The sequence below is a fragment of the Balaenoptera ricei genome, chromosome 8 (genome assembly GCF_028023285.1).
Source record: "Balaenoptera ricei isolate mBalRic1 chromosome 8, mBalRic1.hap2, whole genome shotgun sequence".
Taxonomy (NCBI): domain Eukaryota; kingdom Metazoa; phylum Chordata; class Mammalia; order Artiodactyla; family Balaenopteridae; genus Balaenoptera; species Balaenoptera ricei.
Window position 1 is genome coordinate 101,993,687 of NC_082646.1, and position 17,454 is coordinate 102,011,140.

Consider the following 17,454-nt stretch of genomic DNA (forward strand, 5'->3'; position numbering starts at 1 on the left):
AGGACTATAGTGAAAATAACCACTTAAAACAAGAGGTCCTGTTTTTATTTCAGTGATTTAAATGTTTCAGAAAAAGGTCTTTTGTAACCACCAAAACTTGTCATTTCAAAGCTTAGAGAGCTCTTGACTTTTGCCACAGTTGTTCCTTAATACAGAATTTTGTCTCTGGAAAATAAAGCTCATTTTGGATGTAGTCAAAGGTGAGCCGGTGGATGATCACAGTATGAAGGCCTGTTAAAGGCAGACAGACTAGAGGGATATATGGGTGGCAGTCTGACATCTCATATGTCTCTTCTGTTTGTCAAAGGCAAAAGGCTGTGCCCTAATTTTAAGAAGGCACCCTCAGATACTAAATCTCAGAAAACTGGCCAGAACCCTTTATTTTCACTGTCCATAACTTAAGTATATAAACTCTTGCTCTGAAATCCTAGTTAAAATGAGCTGAATGAGTGGTTTTCCACCTGCTGATCTAGGTGAACAATCTTGGCTCACTGCAACAGATTTTAACTGTTCTGTGTCAAACTGAGCTTAAAGTCAGATTACATTAGCTTGTTTTCTTACGGATGTTTCTGGTTATCTGGCCTGCTGCAAAGACTGAAGGGATTTATTTTACATTTTGCTAGTTTAGGCTATCTTTTTTTTTTGCTGTCTTAGAAGCTTAGAAATGTTTTCACATCGGCCAAATAATTTCATTGTCTTAAGGAATGAGGCAGGTCAAAAGTTCTTATTATAAAGAGAAGCATTTACCTTTGCTTGCCAGAGGTTTATTTCAAAAAATGATAGGCTTGACCAAGAAGCAACCTTGCTGAATTATGTTGGTGACTGTGGGTGCTTTTTCCGTTGGCTACTCTGTTTCAACACAAAATTGACCCAGAACACAGCTGAGACCTAAGTGAATCCGCTCCTTGAGACAGAGCCTGAAGATCATCCAGGTTACTGGTTCTCAGCATTACAGGCAAAGTGTTATGTGCCTGCTGTGGAAAGGTATTAGCAAGCTCTGCCTCGCCTTTGGACCATGTTCCCCTATCTCATTTTGGTTGTTTCCCTGCCTGCTGATGAGATAATGTAATACAAGACCCAAATCCCCTCAGATCTTAGCATGCCTTGGCTTAAACCCTGACTCTCCTAGAAAGGCACTTACCTCTTAACAGGCAGCCAAACTTCAGCCAGTTTGATAAATGCAATTTTAAGAAAATTAAAAATCCTAAAAAATCAGATAAAGTCCTAAATCAGACAAATGGCACAAAAGAGATGAAAGCTTCCTGGGAGAGGAAGAGATGTCCATGAGAAAGCAAACTGGGCTGAGGCTTACAAAAGCATAGCCCTTCTCTCTTCCAATGGGTTCATCTTAACTGAGCACAGCAGGAGCTGGCTTCTGTCCCAGCTGCAGGGGATGCTCCCAAGGCAGTGACCAAGAGCCTGGAAGGCAGCTTTTGTCAGCGGGTTCCATACAGCAGAAAGGTCCTCCTGGCAGAGTCCCCTGGTCCTGCTAGCGGAGGCTGCTGCTGCTGCTGGCCTGAGAGCTGCCCACGCCTGGGTGGTCGGGGCTGTGTCGGTTCTGGGGAAGAAAAGCGAGCAAGAGTAAGAGAGCCAGACTCCACCCAGGACGAGTGAGACGGGAAAACTCACCGGGCTGCAGACACCGGCCGCTCCCATACCTTCTTTTTCTTCTTCTCTTTCTTCTTCCGTTTCCGTTCAGGATCCTCTTCTTTTTTCTTTTTCTTCTTCTTGTGATCTGAATCAGATGGTGTTTCTGTAGGAGAGATGAGGAGCCTATTACCTGTCGAGCTCAAAATTCTCCACTGCCGTAAGTCTGAAGACTAGAGGAAAACCCCTAGTCGAGGGCAACTGCTTTTCTTCAAATGACCAGAAAGGATTTGGAGCTTAAGCTCCTGTTTCAAGTTCCTACTTGCCCAGGAGACCCACATTATGTCAGTTTCTTCTTTAAGGAGAATCTGGGAGTCCAGGGCTCATAAGGAATTTGACTGGGTTTTTAACTGAGGAAGGTCAAAACAGATTCAGAATGTCCGATTTTCTGGCTTTGAAGAGAACCACTTCTTACCTGGGGGGACCGGATCCTGGGTACGGCTCTGTTTGTGCTTCTGCTTATTCTTCTTCTTGGGAGGCTGAATGTGCATCAGACGACACTGCTCTGGCAACTGAAGGAACCAAAGGAAGGTCCAGGTGAGTAGAGGGAGGAAATCCCCTGCTCCCATCATCTGTTCTGCTCAGTAAGTTATGAAGGAACAGAGGTAGACAGAAAAACCACCTCCGTGCCTTTCAGGCCTCCCCATGAGGGGACTCACCGGGCCTGTGTGGAGGCGGAAGCCAGCCAGCATGGTCCCTGTGATAGGATTAAAAGAGCCACCAAGAATAGGGGGCTTCTCAATGAGGGAGCGGAGGCTGCTGTTGTCATGGGAACCAGGCAGATCAATCATCCCTGGCAGGTCAGGCAGGAAGTTACTTAGCTTCTCCTTCACTTTCTTCCCACAGAATTTATTATAGGCATGTTCCAGGTTGTAGTGTGTGATCAGATTAGTGCTGCCTGTCAGCTCTGTGCTGCCTAGAAGATACAGGGAGAATAATAATAAGAAAAATTAGTCCCAAGAGGAGAGAATTTTTTTTAAGTCATTGACCCAGAAGGGAAAGTAAATGAATCTTTTAAGTGAGAATTACCAAAAAAAAAAAATAATAATAAAAAAAAGTTATTTTTAAAGTAAGAAATAGCAAAAGTAGGGCTTCCCTGGTGGCGCAGTGGTTAAGAATCCGCCTGCCAATGAGCAGGGGGGGGACACGGGTTCGATCCCTGGTCCAGGAAGATCCCACATGCTGTGGAGCAACTAAGCCCGTGCGCCACAACTACTGAGCCTGCATGCCACAACTACTGAAGCCCACGCACCTAGAGCTTGTGCTCCGCGACAAGCCACTGCAATGAGAAGCCCGCGCACCGCAACGAAGAGTAGCCCCGCTCACCACAAGTAGAGAAAAGCCCACATGCAGCAACGAAGACCCAACGCAGCCAAAAATAAATAAATAAATAAATAACTTTATTTAAAAAGAAATAGCAAAAGTAAATAACATACAATAAACACTAAAAATATAATACTATAGAATGGTAGGTTGGAATGAGAAGGAGAAAAAATAGGCAAAAATCCAAATAAGGCAGCAGTGGAAACTGCTTTAACCCAATAAAGGATACACTCGGACTAACCAGAGTAATAACTTACATGATGCTTATACTCTGTGCTAAGTAAGCACTGTGCACTGCTCTGTGTTTCATAAATGTACTAATGAGAAATTATACTTTTGGCCATGACCAGAATAATATAACCTCACAGCTCAGCTACAGCCAAACTTAGGGTCAAATATGACCCAGTGGCTTGAGTGTCTTGCTTCCTTTTTTTTTTTTTTTTTTTAAATAGCAAGAAACACTAATCACCTTTACAGAGAAAAACGGGAGATTTTTCTAGCTACTGCTGCATAACTTTTGTTACCACCATCTTTAGTCTTCCTAATAATACCAAATATGATAGCTTTGCCTAGAAGAAAGAAATGTTTGATTAGAAGCTGGGCAACTAGACTTCTAATCCTAGCCGTCCTCTATGCCTCAGTTTCCGCTTATCTATGGAATGGGGTAAAAGCTACCTTAATTACACAATTTTTTTTAAGGTTCAAATGAAAACATATTGAAAAGTATAAAGTATTATATAAATGGAAGGCATTATTAGTATAAACATTTCACGGCTGGCTTTTTTGAAAGAATACAAACTTATGAGTAATTTAACTAGGGTCCAGTGGCGAGGGCAGAGATATCTAGCCTACAATTTCATGTATAGTTATGATGAACACTCAGGGTACAAATGACAAAAGTGACTTGTTTATAATCATTCACTTGATAAAACTCAGGTTCTGAGCTATGAGCCCACTGAGGGCAGAGAAAATGCCTTGTTCATTCATGTACCACTGGTGCTCAGCACACATTAAATGAACAATGTATTTTTCCTCCCCACCTTCAGGCCTTACGTTATTCTTTTCCTTTGTCTTCTCAAGCCAAATATCTCAGAAGAGTGGTCCACGGTAATGGCAGGAGACTCAGTGCCCCGGTACTTCTCATAACTCAGCACTGCTTCCTGCCATTAAGAGTATCCTGATTTTTTTCCTCTCTGTCAGCTCTCCTTCCAGATGATTATTCTCAAGGCTCAGGTGAAAAGGCACTCTGTGCTTTTTTGTAAATTCTTTAACTTAAGAGTCCATCCAACTTTGTTTTGCCCATCAGTTCTATGAAGATGACTTATAAATCTCTCTTCTTCAGTTTCCTCTCCTGAAAACTAATCTTCCATTTCCAACATTGTCTTAGTTAATTCACTGCAGATTTAATTTTTTTTAACTCCAAATCTTCCCCACCTCACTCATGGTTCCTTTATTCGAGTACATGGCACCCACATTCTCCAGATATCTTTAGAAGCAGTACTCAGTTCAAAAATCTCAATGGTTTCCTATTCCCTCAGGAAAAAGCTCAAATTCCTTTGACTGTCACTCACGGTTAAACACATCTTACTGTAACTTAGCTTCAGGGCCTGACCAACTGCTACTCCCCTATGTAAAATTTCTGATCCATCCAAACAGGTATCCATCATCTCCTGAAAAAAATACCCCTCATATTGTTTCCTTTTAGAAAAACTGACCTAATTATAGGAAAATTCTTCCTAATTTTCCTCACCAGTATGAATTCTTCAAAGTCCAGCTAAAGTGACAACTTATTCTTGCTGTCATGTTGAACGACAAGAAACACATTTTGAAAACCATTACGCAGTTCTTAGTAGTTGTATGTGAGGCATGACCAGAAAATAATGACATTGATCCTGACAAGAAATAACAATCACTACTTTATCTTTAAACGACATACTTTTCATTCTTAAGTAAAATTAGCTGCTTAAAAGCAAGGACCAGGGGGCTTCCCTGGTGGTGCAGTGGTTGAGAATCTGCCTGCCAATGCAGGGGACACGGGTTCGAGCCCTGGTCTGGGAGGATCCCACATGCCGCGGAGCAACTGGGCCCTTGAGCCACAATTACTGAGCCTGCGCGTCTGGAGCCTGTGCTCCACAACAAGAGAGGCCGCGATAGTGAGAGGCCCGCGCACCGCGATGAAGAGTGGCCCCCGCTTGCGGCAACTGGAGAAAGCCCTCGCACAGAAACGAAGACCCAACGCAGCCAAAAAAAAAAGCAAGGACCAGGCTTACTGATCTCTCTCCCCTTTTCATCACATGTTCCCTTTTTACGCACCCAGTGTTTGCCCAGAACGGATAGTCAATATCTATCAAGTGATTGATGTATATAGGTACAATCAGAACAGGTTAAGGTTATAGAAACTGCTGGTAGATATCAACCACTAATTAACTAAAATCAAGTCAACCTCGCTATGCTTCAGTGTTTTTTTTTTTTAAGATTTATAAAATATTTATTTATTTATTTATTTGGCTGTGTCGGGTCTTAGTTGCGGCAGGCGGGATCTTCGTTGTGGTGCGCGGGCCTCAGGAATTGCGGCGCATGGGCTTAGTTGCCCTGCAGCATGCGGGATCTTAGTTTCCCGACCAGGGATTGAACCTGCATCCCCTGCATTGGAAGGCGGATTCTTAACCACTGGACCAGCAGGTAAGTCCTTGCTTCAGTTTTTTCAACTATAAAATGCAGATAACAATGCCTATCTCAAGGGACTATTTAAGTATTCAATACTATAATATAAATAACTGCACTGTGAACCTTAAAGTCTGTAACAATATTATTATTTCCCTCAGCTCTTGATGTAGCAGTAGGACTTGGGATGAACTGAAAGGCATCCTGGAGACTTAAAACATGTCCAGAATGACTCTTGAGGACCTCCCTGGTGGCGCAGTGGTTAAGAATCCGCCTGCCAATGCAGGGGACACGGGTTCGAGCCCTGGTCCGGGAAGATCCCACATGCCGCGGAGCAACTAAGCCCGTGCGCCACAACTACTGAGCCTGAGCTCTAAAGCCCGCGAGCTACAACTACTGAGCCCGCGTGCCACAACTACTGAAGCCCGCGCGCCTAGAGCCCGTGCTCCGCAACAAGAGAAACCACCGCAATGAGAAGCCCGCGCACCTCAATTAAGAGTAGCCCTCGCTCGCGGCAACTAGAGAAAGCCCGCGCGCAGCAACGAAGACCCAACGCAGCCAAAAATAAATAAGTAAAATAAATAAATTAAATAAATAAATTTATTAAAAAAAAATTCTAATCACTTCCAACAGATGAGGAAACGCCGAGGCCCAGAGAAGGAAGGAAGGCAACACGCTCCAAACCAACAGGAAGTTTGAGGCAGATTTGAAACTAAGTTCGCAAGGATATTAAATCAGAACTCTCAAGCTGCAAACTCAAACTCTGGATAATTTTTAGGGAGCCATAAACCACTTGTCAGGGACAGGGGCACGATAGAGCGTGAAAGGTGGTCACGGATATCTACTCTTCTCATTCCCAATCCATCCCAAGAATTCATGCAATCCCTTTGCTTGTGAATCCTCAGAGTCTCAGAGTCCTCTCCGATATACAGCTCTGGAATCCCCGCACACGTTACCTACTTTACCCCTAACCTCCGCCAGCCGGCTGAGAGCCACGCCCATCCCCTCCTCGCTATGATCTGACTGGCTGGCTTTGGCCAGGCCTCGTACTCACCTGGCAGTTCCCGCATTAGGTAGAAGGGGCCACAACCTGCCGCTGACTTGTCAGCGCCGGAAGAGGCCGAGGCCGCGGTTGGGGGCGCGGCCGGGCCAGGCCCTCCACCCGGAGGAGGAGGCGGTGGGGGTGGAGGTTTTCCAGCTCCGAAGCCGAGGGCGGTTGGGGGCGGCGGTGGGTCAGCCTGAGCCCCAAACAGCGCCGTGAAATTCTCCATCGTCCCCTCTGCCCCGGCGCTGTCCCGGTGTCTGGCGTTAATGATTTTCATTGGTCAATCTTTTCCCGGGCTACCGCCCCCTTCCTTCAGGAGCCTCTTACCATTGGAGTGCCTCGGGCCCTGCCTACCCTCTTCCGGTAACTACTTCCGGCGCCTTCTGAGAACGTTCCGGAAGTATTACCTACCTTTATTAAATTCTTCTCCGATACCTCCGTTCGCCACAGTCGTATATTCAATAATATGACACGTAGAAGAAGCGACAGCTAGGTTAGCCAATAAAGTATCAAATCCCTCTCTGTTTTTACCTGCCGTAGAGGCCAATCAGAGATCTAATTCCGGGTCCAGAGGCGGTGCATCCGACACTGGGCCCAATGGCAGCCTCAATGGTGGGAGAGGCGGGACCAGACCTACGGACGCCGAAGATCGGTCGGCGCCCTTAGGGCTGGAAAGATGGCGGTCCTGGCACCTTTAATTGCTCTAGTGTATTCAGTGCCGCGACTTTCACGATGGCTGGCCCGACCTTACTACCTTCTGTCAGCCCTGCTCTCTGCTGCCTTTCTACTCGTGAGGAAGCTGCCCCCTGTCTGCCACAGTCTCCCTACGCAACGCGAAGACGGTAACCCGTGTGACTTTGACTGGGTGAGCGACCCCCGCCTTAGGACCCCGCGACCTTGACTGTCCCTGCCCCTGCCCCTGTGATTGCATCCGGGAGCCCCGAGGTTTACCTTTTTGAGAACATCTGAGGTTCCGAGCCTCTAGCGGACTTAACAGACTATTAGGAGTGTAGGGCGTGGATCGTCATCGAGCCTAAGCCTCTTGTTTGGGATGGGAAAACATCCGGTTAGCCTGCACAACAGCCTAAGTCTTCTGCCTTTTGAGTCCAAGCTCCTTTCCATCTCAAAATTCATACTCGGCAACAGACCTACCCAAACTAGGCAAGTACATTGTTTTCCAGTGCTGCTCATTATGTAAAGCCTTTTGAGGAACCAGTGAGTTAAACAAGGCAAGTAGTATTCTGGTTTTATTGATGAAGAAGTTGATCTAGGTGTGGTTAGGCGACTTGTCCAAGGTCACACAACTAGTGAGTGACTAGGACTTGAAACCACTCTTCGGCCATGGTACCAGCACGCTCTGTCAGCCATTGCTTAATTCAGTTAACAATTACTGAGTGAGGACTGTTAACGCTAGGCATTGTGCTGCATCCTGGGGATGTAAAAATGAATAAAATTGTTAGGGCTATTGAAATGGAATTGTAAAAAATACATTGCAAAGAAATCTATCTCAAGCCTCTTGCAGTATTCCCTGAGCTGGAGTGGAGGGACCACTCAGAAAAATAAGTTGAACCTCTCTGACCTCTGCTGTATAGCCGCATCTGTGTTCTGAGAAAGGAGGATCACCTGAGTTTTTGTCCTTTTTTCAAGGCCCCAAAATGAGTCTTGACCTTTAACAGAACCCACTTCCTTACTTTTATTCTCCATCCCTTGTTTACTTTTTCATACTTCCTCTGTCCTTTCCCATTGTTATTAGTTAGCTCAAATGTAGCCTGCTACTTCAAAAGATCCTATTTTTATCTATACCACTTTAACCAAAATGAGATTCAAACATATAAGTGGATAGTAATAAAGATTTTAATAAAAGGAGAGACCTTTTATACAATTAATTTCTCTGTATACTCTTGTCTTAATTACGTGCAAAATACTGTGAGGTTTTATATTTTCATATTACTCTGTTATGTTTTTTGTTTTTAAACTATGTAGGGTTTATAGCCAGTGTTTGTTTTCCTGGAAAATCTGTGTTTTGCTGATTTACCCTGGTGATTTGGAAGTTAGAATATAAGGTAAATAATGTTAGCAATAACAGGTAAACTTCAAAATTTCAGTGGCTTAACAGAATAAAAGTTTATTTCTATTTTATTAAATAAAAAGAAAGAATCAAGTATTTTGCTTTTCCTTTACATACTGTCAGAGTAACCAAATAATTGATATAGAAAAATTTGAGCTTACAGAAGGAGTGATAGCATTTAAAAGTCATGTAGCATTCTCTAATGAAATAATAAATCTAGGCAATGATCATCTAAAGCCATCAGATGAAAGGTTGCTATGTCCTCTGAAGTGATTCAGTAGGGAGTACCTAGTACCTCCTATGATGTATTTTTGGCAAAAGATTTGGATTTCATTGTATTCACATCTCTAGATTTCATTACCATTTTACAAGAAATATGGGAAATAGAGGATCATCATCGTCAGAACACATACCATGAGTATGCAAGCAGCCAAATCCAAGAAAGTCAGAAGGTTGACAGTGCAAATGACTCAAGGTCTTCAACAGATAAATAGCCTGGGGTAAAAAGGAAGAGCAGGTATCCTTTAGAAATTAAAGACCAAAGAAACACATTGGCCAAATGCAATTTGCGGTTCTTGCTTGCTTGTTCCTGACTTGAACAAACAACTGTACAAAGTTGTACAAAATCTAATACTTTGTTCTTTGAATTTGAATAAGGGCCAGGTATTAGATAACAATAAGTAATTATTGTTAATTTTGTTAGGTATGATAATGGTATTTTGGTTTGTTTTAAAAAAGAAGTTCTTGGGACTCACCTGGTGGCGCAGTGGTTAAGAATCCACGAGCCAATGCAGGGGACACGGGTTCAATCCCTGGTCCGGGAAGATCCCACATGCCACGGAGCAGCTAAGCCCGTGCACCACAACTACTGAGCCCACACGCCACAACTGCTGAAGCCCGCATGCCACAACTACTGAAGCCCGCGCGCCTAGAGCCTGTGCTCCACAACAAGAGAAGCCACCGCAATGAGAAGCCCACGCACCGCAACGAAGAGTGGCCCCCACTTGCTGCAACTAGAGGAAGCGCGTGTGCGGCAGCGAAGACCCAATGCAGCCAAAAATAAATAAATAAATGAATAAAAATTAAAAAAAAAAAAGTTCTTATCTGTAAGCAGTACATACTGAAGTATTTACAGGTGAAATGATATAGTTGGAATTTGCTTTAAGTTTCTCCAGCAAAAGAAATGGGTAGCATAGATGAAATTGAACCATATTGGCAAAATATTACTATTGAAGCTGAGTAATAGGGGTTTATTAAGGTATTGTAGGGATCAGAAAAGAATTTTCCCTTTACCCTTCTGAGGTCTTGCCTGAGACCCCTCTAATAAAAGACAGATTAAAGACAATTAAAATACAAACAGAAGTTTATTAGCATGTATAACTTGTATACACGGGAGATACCCAGGGAAAAATCAGTAACTCAAGGAGGTGGCTTCCAGCTTATATGGCATCTTCAACAAAGAACCATAAGTTTGTGGAGAAATGACGGGATGAAGGAAGGAGTTTTAGGCTTGCAAGAGCAGAAAACTGTGGAAAGGTAAACTAATGGTAGATAAAGGCTAGTTTGTTATGTAGATTCCCCTGGTGCTGCCTCCAGGCTGATAGGGTCTAAAGTTATCTCCCCTGATTAGTTTTGTTCTTGGTAGAGGTTGGAGGGACACCTTTGAGAATTTATGTCCTACCTTTTGACAAATAGGTAGAGGGCACTGAGCCTTTCTTTATTCTACTTCTGAATTGCCTTTAGACTCAAAATAATCCTTATGCCAAAGTGGCATATTTTGGGGTAGCATATTTTGCTACCCTCAGTATCCTCTCTGCTTTTGTGTATGTTTGAAAATGTCCTTAATAAAAAGTTTGAAAACAATGAATAAACAAGTGAACAACCAAGGGGGCTCAGGTTTATATAGTTATTCTGGAACCCTGTCTCATGCTGTCTTCAACTGATGGCCTTAAGATCATCCCAGCATCATCAAGCCAGCAGATGAAGAAAGAAAGGTGGACTGCAAGGGCATACATACCCTTTCTTAACCACCTGGGCACAGAAGTGGCACATCACTTCCATTCACATTCCATTTAGAAGTACTAGTCACACAGTTCTCCCTAGATGCAAGGAGAGAGTCTACCTGCAGTATGCCCAGGAGAAAAAGGAAATAAGGTTTGGAGTATACATGGCCAGGCTTTACCACAGACCCATTCTCTGTCTTTAGAGTGCATTCCTTTTAGTCCTATCTGTGGTCTCCTGATTGGCCATACTTCCCTTTTTAAATTCATCTTTCCATATTTATAAGTGCCAATTCTAATCCAGCTTCATTCTTGAAAACTCTTCCTAATTTCTACTCGGATGTAATATTTAGTAAGGTCTGTCACATTCCCTACCCCCCACTTCACATGTCCATTTCTAAATCCAGTCAGTTGCTTTTTGTTGGAGATTGAGGCTAAAAAACCTAAGTCCCTGATTGCTAGCTGTAAATCGCAGTTAATTGGTTCTGTCTGAAGTAAAGATTTGGATCCCTGTATTATAAACAGAAAGGTATGGAAAGCCTCAGACCCTCCCCCTATACTTTCTCTCACAAAGTCCTTGTTATTCTTCATTGCAGTCTTTACTCTTTGAAATTATGTCATGTTTAGTGTCTGTCTCACTCATTCACACGGAGCTTACATTCTAGAAGGTGAGAAAGAACAGTAAGCCAAGGGTACTGAAAAGGATCTTTGAGAGCTTTGAAAGGCCGCCTTCAGCTCTCAAATTATATTAAAGGTGCATGGATTATCACTATGAATATTAGTTGGAGAGGAATGATTTAACTTACATGAAAACAAACAAATGGAATAACCATATGTTGTATTAATGGAATATTACTGAGAAAGTTTACCTGGAAAAGTTTTATTTTACCAGGGTCACACTGAGTTGATTGTAATATCTACAGTTTTATACTATATACTTCATATAACTCTTTCATACTCATTTAATCCTCACAACACCATTTTGAAATATTCAGTCAAAGAAACCAAAGCTCAGAGGTTAAGTGCTTTGCTGAAGGGCACCAGCCAGTTTGTGGCAGGGATAGAGCTGGAATCTAGACCTTCTGACTGGTGTTTTCCCCACTACACCTTCGCTGACTCCAGTTATTTCTCTATTGTTACCATTCCCAGTTTGGATCTCTGTTGGTTTTTATTACATACTTGGCTCTCTTGCTCACCCAAATCATTTCTGTTCATGGCATTCCTGTCACTCTGATTCTGTTCCAGAGAGAAGTAGAGATCCTGATGTTCCTTAGTGCCATTGTAATGATGAAGAACCGCAGATCCAGTAAGTGTAGCCTGCTTCTCTGTCTCTCAAGATTAGGACTAGTGACCTCTGAGGTGCTTTCATCCATGTTATGAGAGGGGCGTTATTTGGTGAACTTGTCCCTCATTCCGTGCCAAGGCTGAATTTGATCTTGGACTTTTATCCTCTTCCCCCTCTCCCATTTCAAAGTACTCCAGGAAGAGGGGCAAATAATAGGTCATAGGAGCATGCAGCCCAGCCTGACCTGTGACATCTCTGTGTTTCAGTCACCGTGGAGCAACATATAGGCAACATCTTCATGTTTAGTAAAGTGGCCAATGCAATTCTTTTCTTCCGCCTGGATATTCGCATGGGCCTGCTTTATCTCACACTCTGCATAGGTAAGGAGACTGCAAGACTTGGTTGTGGGAACCAAATTCCATCCCCAAACCAGGTTCTCCATACCCTTCTGCCATATCTTATACCTAATTAATTATGTGTGAGCCTCAGATGATGAGAATCTACAGAGATTTTAAGAGGAAGGGAATGTGTCTATGTATGTCCACAAAATGCACTCTTTGGTGCTTGAAATCTTTGAGTTGCTTTGAGAGTAAATCCCCTGCCCAAGGCCTTATATGTTTCCTGTGACAACTTTTTTCTGTGTTTAGTGTTCCTGATGACATGCAAACCCCCATTGTATATGGGCCCTGAGTACATCAAGTACTTCAATGATAAAACCATTGATGTGAGTACTCTTTCTCCCTCTGTTTCTTGGGTCCCTTGTGGGTGATTTTGTAGTTGTGCTCTCCCCTCACTAGGAGGAACAGCAGTGCTTCAGAATGCAAGTCAAGGGCACTCGTTCACTGTGGGATCTAGAGGAGAGGTGTAGGGAAGCCAGGATGAGGAATTAGGTGCTAAGGTCTGAATCTTTCCAGGAGCCTGTGTAAGCCGGTTCACTGTTTGTTCTGTGTGTGACAGGAAGAGCTGGAGCAGGACAAGAGGGTCACTTGGATCGTGGAGTTCTTTGCCAATTGGTCTAATGACTGCCAGTCATTTGCTCCTATCTACGCTGATCTCTCCCTCAAGTGAGTAGGACAACGGGAGGGATGACAGAAATTATACCTTCCCTCTCATTGTTTTTGGCCTTGATTTTTGCATATTGCAACCAAAGGCACTCCCACCCCCACCCCCAAATATCTGTACTTCTACTTCATTGATTCATTCTATCTTCTTTCACCATGTTAAATAATATATTCTTCTCAGGTACAACTGTACAGGGCTAAATTTTGGGAAGGTGGACGTTGGACGCTACACTGATGTTAGTACACGGTATGTAAGGGCCTGGGCAGGGGATCATTCAGAGTGATATATACACAGATGCATTTACAGAGCACCTTCTGGGCCCTGTAGGTACAAAGTGAGCATGTCACCCCTCACCAAGCAGCTCCCTACCCTGATCCTATTCCAAGGTGGAAAGGAGGTCATGCGGCGGCCACAGATCGACAAAAAAGGACGAGCTGTCTCTTGGACTTTCTCTGAGGTATATGAAAGAGTGGGCAAGTTTTGGAGGAGGGTGTGGAACAGTAGGTAGGTTTTAGAGCCCAACCTGGGTTTAATTTCCTAGTTCTGCTACTTGCCCATAAGCTTTGAGAGTGTGGACTAGTTATTAGACCTCATTCATGAATTCACTTAGCAGATTTATACTGTTTCTACCATGTGCCAGACATGCTAGTACTGGGCAATAATTATTAGTTAAGATTTAGTCTCAATGGCTCTTGTACCTATAGTCTTTTTTCCTTGGCAGTACATTGGAGACGGTAGCACTTGGCTCACAGGTTTTGTTTTGCAGGTTACATTAAATAATGTAACCATAATTCGTGGCACAGCGACCAGCACATAATACGTAAATATTAGTTGACTTTTCCAGGTACCCAAAAAAGGACAGCTGGGTTAGAGTAGATTCCTGTCCTTTGCTTCTTCCTTTCCTAGACTGTGTCTAAATACAATTGACCCTTGAACAAATGGGTTAGAACTGTGTCGGTCCGCTTATGTGGGCATTTTTCAATAGTAACTACAGCACTACACGATCCATGAGGTTGGTTGAATCCGCCGCACGTGTGGAACCACGGATTCAGAGGAACTGTGGATACGGAAGGCTGACTATAAGTTATAGGTGGATATTTGACTGCAAGAAGGGTTGGCGCCCCTAACCCCACACCTTTGTTTAAGAGTCAAGTGTACTTAACTTCCCAGACATAACACCCCCTTCCAACCTGAACCCTGATGTGTGCACCTCTTTTGCGCAGGAGAATGTGATCCGAGAATTCAACTTGAATGAGCTATATCAACGGGCCAAGAAGCTATCAAAGGCTGGAGATAATATCCCCGAGGAGCACCCTGTGGCCCCAGTGCCCACTGCAGTGCCAGATGAGGAGAGCAAGAAGGACAAATAGGATCCCTGCCTTCAGTACTTCCTCTCCTGTCAATCCTAGGCACCTCTGAGGCCCTACCCTTTCTGTAGCCACAAGCGTTGCCTGAGGCCTTGGCCGTTTTTTTATGTTTTCCCTGTGTGGCTCTGCCTAGGAGGGGCAGGAGATTGCTTCTGATTTTTAAGAGGCATCCAGGGAAATGACAGGTATCCTCCAGGAAGGCCTCTACTGCTGTGGTCTGCTATTTCACTGGAAGGAGGGAAAGATCTTATATGGCGGAGGGGGAAATGCTTTCCTTCCAACCTTCGGCCAGTGTGTCGACTGCTGTGTGCTGCCCACACATCTCCATCACACTCTGGTTTCATTATTCCTCATAATGGATCTACACAGCCTGCTTAGATTCGATTAAACCCTAACATAACAGGCCAAGATGCAGAGTTAGTGCTAAGATTTTTCCCTCAAGACGCTTGCTGCTTTAAGCCGTTTTGGCTTGGTCTGTGGCCTATATTTAAAAAGTATAAGCCTGTCACTGGTCCCAAGGAGAAATCTTTAACCACAGAGTTTTCTCATTGAAGATAGTATTGAATAAGCTCCCTATTTTATGGAAATTCGGAGGAAGGGGAATAGAAGTTTGAGACTGCCTTTGTGTGGTGGGCCCTGGAGGAGAAAGCCCCTGGGCAGGGTCTCACTTACCCTCCTACATCCTCCCCACACCCAGTTGATGGTTTTCCATAATAAAGAGACTGGGATTTACTTCTGATTGCGCCTTTGTGTGTTATTCACGTATTAGAAAAGCGAGGCAACTGCAGAGGAATTGTCCATCTTAATTGCAAAGGGCATACTGATCAGTTTCACGAAATGCTGTACACCGGTCCCCACGATTGCGGAGAGCTGGAGAAGGTTTAGATTCCCTAACCCTAGAGTTAATTTGTCTTGGTTTGGGATTGGTCCGCGGGTCCCCGGAAGGCGGTTTTGGGTAGGGATCGTGATGCACACCATTTAGCTGGTCTCGCGTTTACAGAAAAGCCTGTGTGAAGCCGGGCTCGTTGTCAGAGCTGCCCGCCCCCCCAAGCACTGGTGGTTCGGTCTGGAGCCTACCTCCCCCGTCTCTGCGTGCAGAGTGGCTCTGCCCGAAGGCCCCGCCCCCAGGCCACGTGTGCGCCCAGCGCCACGCTTTCTGCAGTTTAAGAGGGGTTTTGTTTGGAGAGCTGAGTGGGTTGCGGTTTGGATCTCGGAGCTTGGCTGGCCTCCTCGGTGGCCGAATCTCCACCCTATTCCCGCCCCAGGTCGGCTGGGTTCCCAGCCGGGCTCCAGGCGCCATGGCTTCCCGCGGGAGGAAGCGGAAGGCCGAGACGGCGCTGGCCGCAGCGGCCGAGAAGCGGGAGAAGCCGGCTAGCAGCCAGAAGGGAGTGGAGGAGGCGAGCGTCGTTATCGAGCATTGGTGAGGGGGTCTGGGGAGTAATGGGGGGCGGGCAAGGGCGCCGCAGACCAAGGGTCCCAGTCTTTGACCTTCCCCATCTCTCCTTAGCATGAGCTGACGCGTCTACGGGCGCAACGCCGCGGCCCTGAGCCAGGCGCTGCGCCTGGAGGCCCCGGAGCTTCCAGTGAAGGTGAACCCTACCAAGCCCCGGAGGGGCAGCTTCGAGGTGACACTGCTGCGACCCGACGGCAGCAGTGAGTGAGGGCCCGGGGCGGGGCGTTGGGGGGCATGGATCCGAGGCGAGGAAGCGCGGGTCTCAAACCGCCGCCACCTGATGATTTCGTGGACTTTTCCCAGGTGCGGAGCTCTGGACTGGGATTAAGAAGGGGCCCCCACGCAAACTCAAGTTCCCTGAGCCTCAAGAGGTGGTGAACGAGCTGAAGAAGTACCTTTCGTAGGGAGGTTTGGGCAGAAGTCCTCACGCTGAGGTTTGAAATGGGAAATGGGGGAGAGTGGACTGATCTTGGTGTGGCTTTTGGCGAAGCAGCCCTTACTGTTAAACCCCTTATTTCACACAGGACCTACATTTTCATAACTCTTCTGCTCTCAGGATTTCCTCTAGAGGGAATACCTCTTCCCCTTACTGGTGGGAAAAACTGAAGTCCGCAAAAAATGATTTCTATCCAGTGTGCCCTTTGCTAACTCCATGTTTCATTTCATTGTCTTTGAGCTAAGTCGTGGAATACCGATGGTAATGTAAATGATTATAAAAATGCAAATTGTGTCCTTAGAGGATGCAGTTAATTGTTGCCCTTGGGGTGTAGACCAGTTTTATATATTTGTTTAAAAAAACTCATTTTCCTGTAAATCCCACCGGTTCCCTTATTTATTGGTAAGTTATGATTCTCCCCTTTCCTGATCAAATCTTTGTGTAACTTCAGGTATGCCTACTCCTGTCCTCCTGTGTTTTTTGTTACTGGTATGTTGTTTCTGTTACCACCCCGTGTAATAACCCTGCATTGTAGTACTCACTCCTGGTCACAGGATTTGACCTTGTCTTTATCCCTAGTGCTTCATAGAGTGCTTTGGCATGTTGTCAGGCACTTGATACGTTGAGTGAGATGTGGGGGGAGGATGCAGTCCTTGAGCTCTCCTGGGTTTGTGGGTTCAAGGGAGGAGGGCTGGCTATATGATTGCCTGGAGCCCTTCTCTAACTTTTTTCCCACTCTCATTTTCACAGCCTCTGTCCCTGGTGATGTTGGAGCATTTATGACGGGACATGGCCAAACTTCAGTCATGTGCCTGAAGCTGTGGTTTCTTCTCCTCCAGAAACGGTGGTTCAGTTGTGAGGCAATCCTCTAGTAAGGCACTGAAAAGTTCTTGGATTGGTTTAATAAAAATTAAAGTATTTGGGTTTGATATAAACTATGAGTGATGAAGTAAAACTTAACCTTAAGGTAAGGGATGCCCTAAACCAGCCTTATGGGATTGGTCCCCCTTGTGTTTTTCATAGCCTAAGGTCACCAATTAACCTGGAACTCCTATGGTCCCTGTTAGAGCATGTGAAATACTTGTAAAAACTATGGGGAAAAAC

The 17,454-nt window shown here is 44.9% G+C and overlaps 3 protein-coding genes across 5 annotated transcripts; 2 read left to right on the forward strand and 1 right to left on the reverse strand.

Moving 5' to 3' along the window:
* Positions 1–23: 23 nt before the first annotated feature.
* Positions 24–7,024, reverse strand: MED19 (mediator complex subunit 19). Its single transcript, XM_059931631.1, has 5 exons — positions 6,689–7,024; positions 2,307–2,563; positions 2,063–2,159; positions 1,659–1,753; positions 24–1,558 (listed from the first exon to the last, which is right to left on the reverse strand). The coding sequence occupies exons 1-5, from the start codon at positions 6,954–6,956 to the stop codon at positions 1,490–1,492; spliced, it is 786 nt and encodes a 261-aa protein (XP_059787614.1). The 5' UTR covers positions 6,957–7,024; the 3' UTR covers positions 24–1,489.
* Positions 7,025–7,286: 262 nt separating this feature from the next.
* TMX2 (thioredoxin related transmembrane protein 2) lies at positions 7,287–15,200 on the forward strand. Of its 2 annotated transcripts, XM_059931633.1 has the most exons (8): positions 7,287–7,544; positions 11,993–12,053; positions 12,299–12,412; positions 12,680–12,756; positions 12,990–13,096; positions 13,275–13,340; positions 13,422–13,551; positions 14,318–15,200. In XM_059931633.1, the coding sequence occupies exons 1-8, from the start codon at positions 7,356–7,358 to the stop codon at positions 14,462–14,464; spliced, it is 891 nt and encodes a 296-aa protein (XP_059787616.1). In that variant the 5' UTR covers positions 7,287–7,355; the 3' UTR covers positions 14,465–15,200. The 2 variants fall into 2 exon arrangements, with proteins under 2 accessions (XP_059787616.1, XP_059787617.1); XM_059931634.1 differs by lacking the exon at positions 12,299–12,412.
* Positions 15,201–15,572: 372 nt separating this feature from the next.
* SELENOH (selenoprotein H) lies at positions 15,573–17,285 on the forward strand. 2 transcript variants are annotated; one of them, XR_009504503.1, is made up of 5 exons: positions 15,573–15,881; positions 15,969–16,114; positions 16,218–16,348; positions 16,802–16,839; positions 17,101–17,285. XR_009504503.1 is itself a non-coding variant. In XM_059929715.1 (4 exons), exons 1-3 carry the CDS (start codon positions 15,760–15,762, stop codon positions 16,316–16,318), a joined length of 369 nt encoding a protein of 122 aa, XP_059785698.1. In that variant the 5' UTR covers positions 15,576–15,759; the 3' UTR covers positions 16,319–16,348; positions 17,101–17,285. The 2 variants fall into 2 exon arrangements, 1 of the variants encoding a protein (XP_059785698.1); XM_059929715.1 differs by lacking the exon at positions 16,802–16,839 and having other exon boundaries at positions 15,576–15,881.
* Positions 17,286–17,454: the final 169 nt, after the last annotated feature.

Excerpts from the sequence above, each read along its gene's own strand:
- MED19 (XM_059931631.1), bottom strand. The coding sequence starts at position 6,956 with ATGAAAATCATTAACGCCAGACACCGGGACAGCGCCGGGGCAGAGGGG. Across the intron at positions 2,564-6,688 it reads CCTAATGCGGGAACTGCCAG|GCAGCACAGAGCTGACAGGC; the intron begins GTGAGTACGAGG and ends TGTATCTTCTAG. Across the intron at positions 2,160-2,306 it reads TCCGCCTCCACACAGGCCCG|TTGCCAGAGCAGTGTCGTCT; the intron begins GTGAGTCCCCTC and ends TGGTTCCTTCAG.
- TMX2 (XM_059931633.1), top strand. The coding sequence starts at position 7,356 with ATGGCGGTCCTGGCACCTTTAATTGCTCTAGTGTATTCAGTGCCGCGA. Across the intron at positions 12,054-12,298 it reads GATGAAGAACCGCAGATCCA|TCACCGTGGAGCAACATATA; the intron begins GTAAGTGTAGCC and ends TCTGTGTTTCAG. Across the intron at positions 12,757-12,989 it reads TCAATGATAAAACCATTGAT|GAAGAGCTGGAGCAGGACAA; the intron begins GTGAGTACTCTT and ends TGTGTGTGACAG.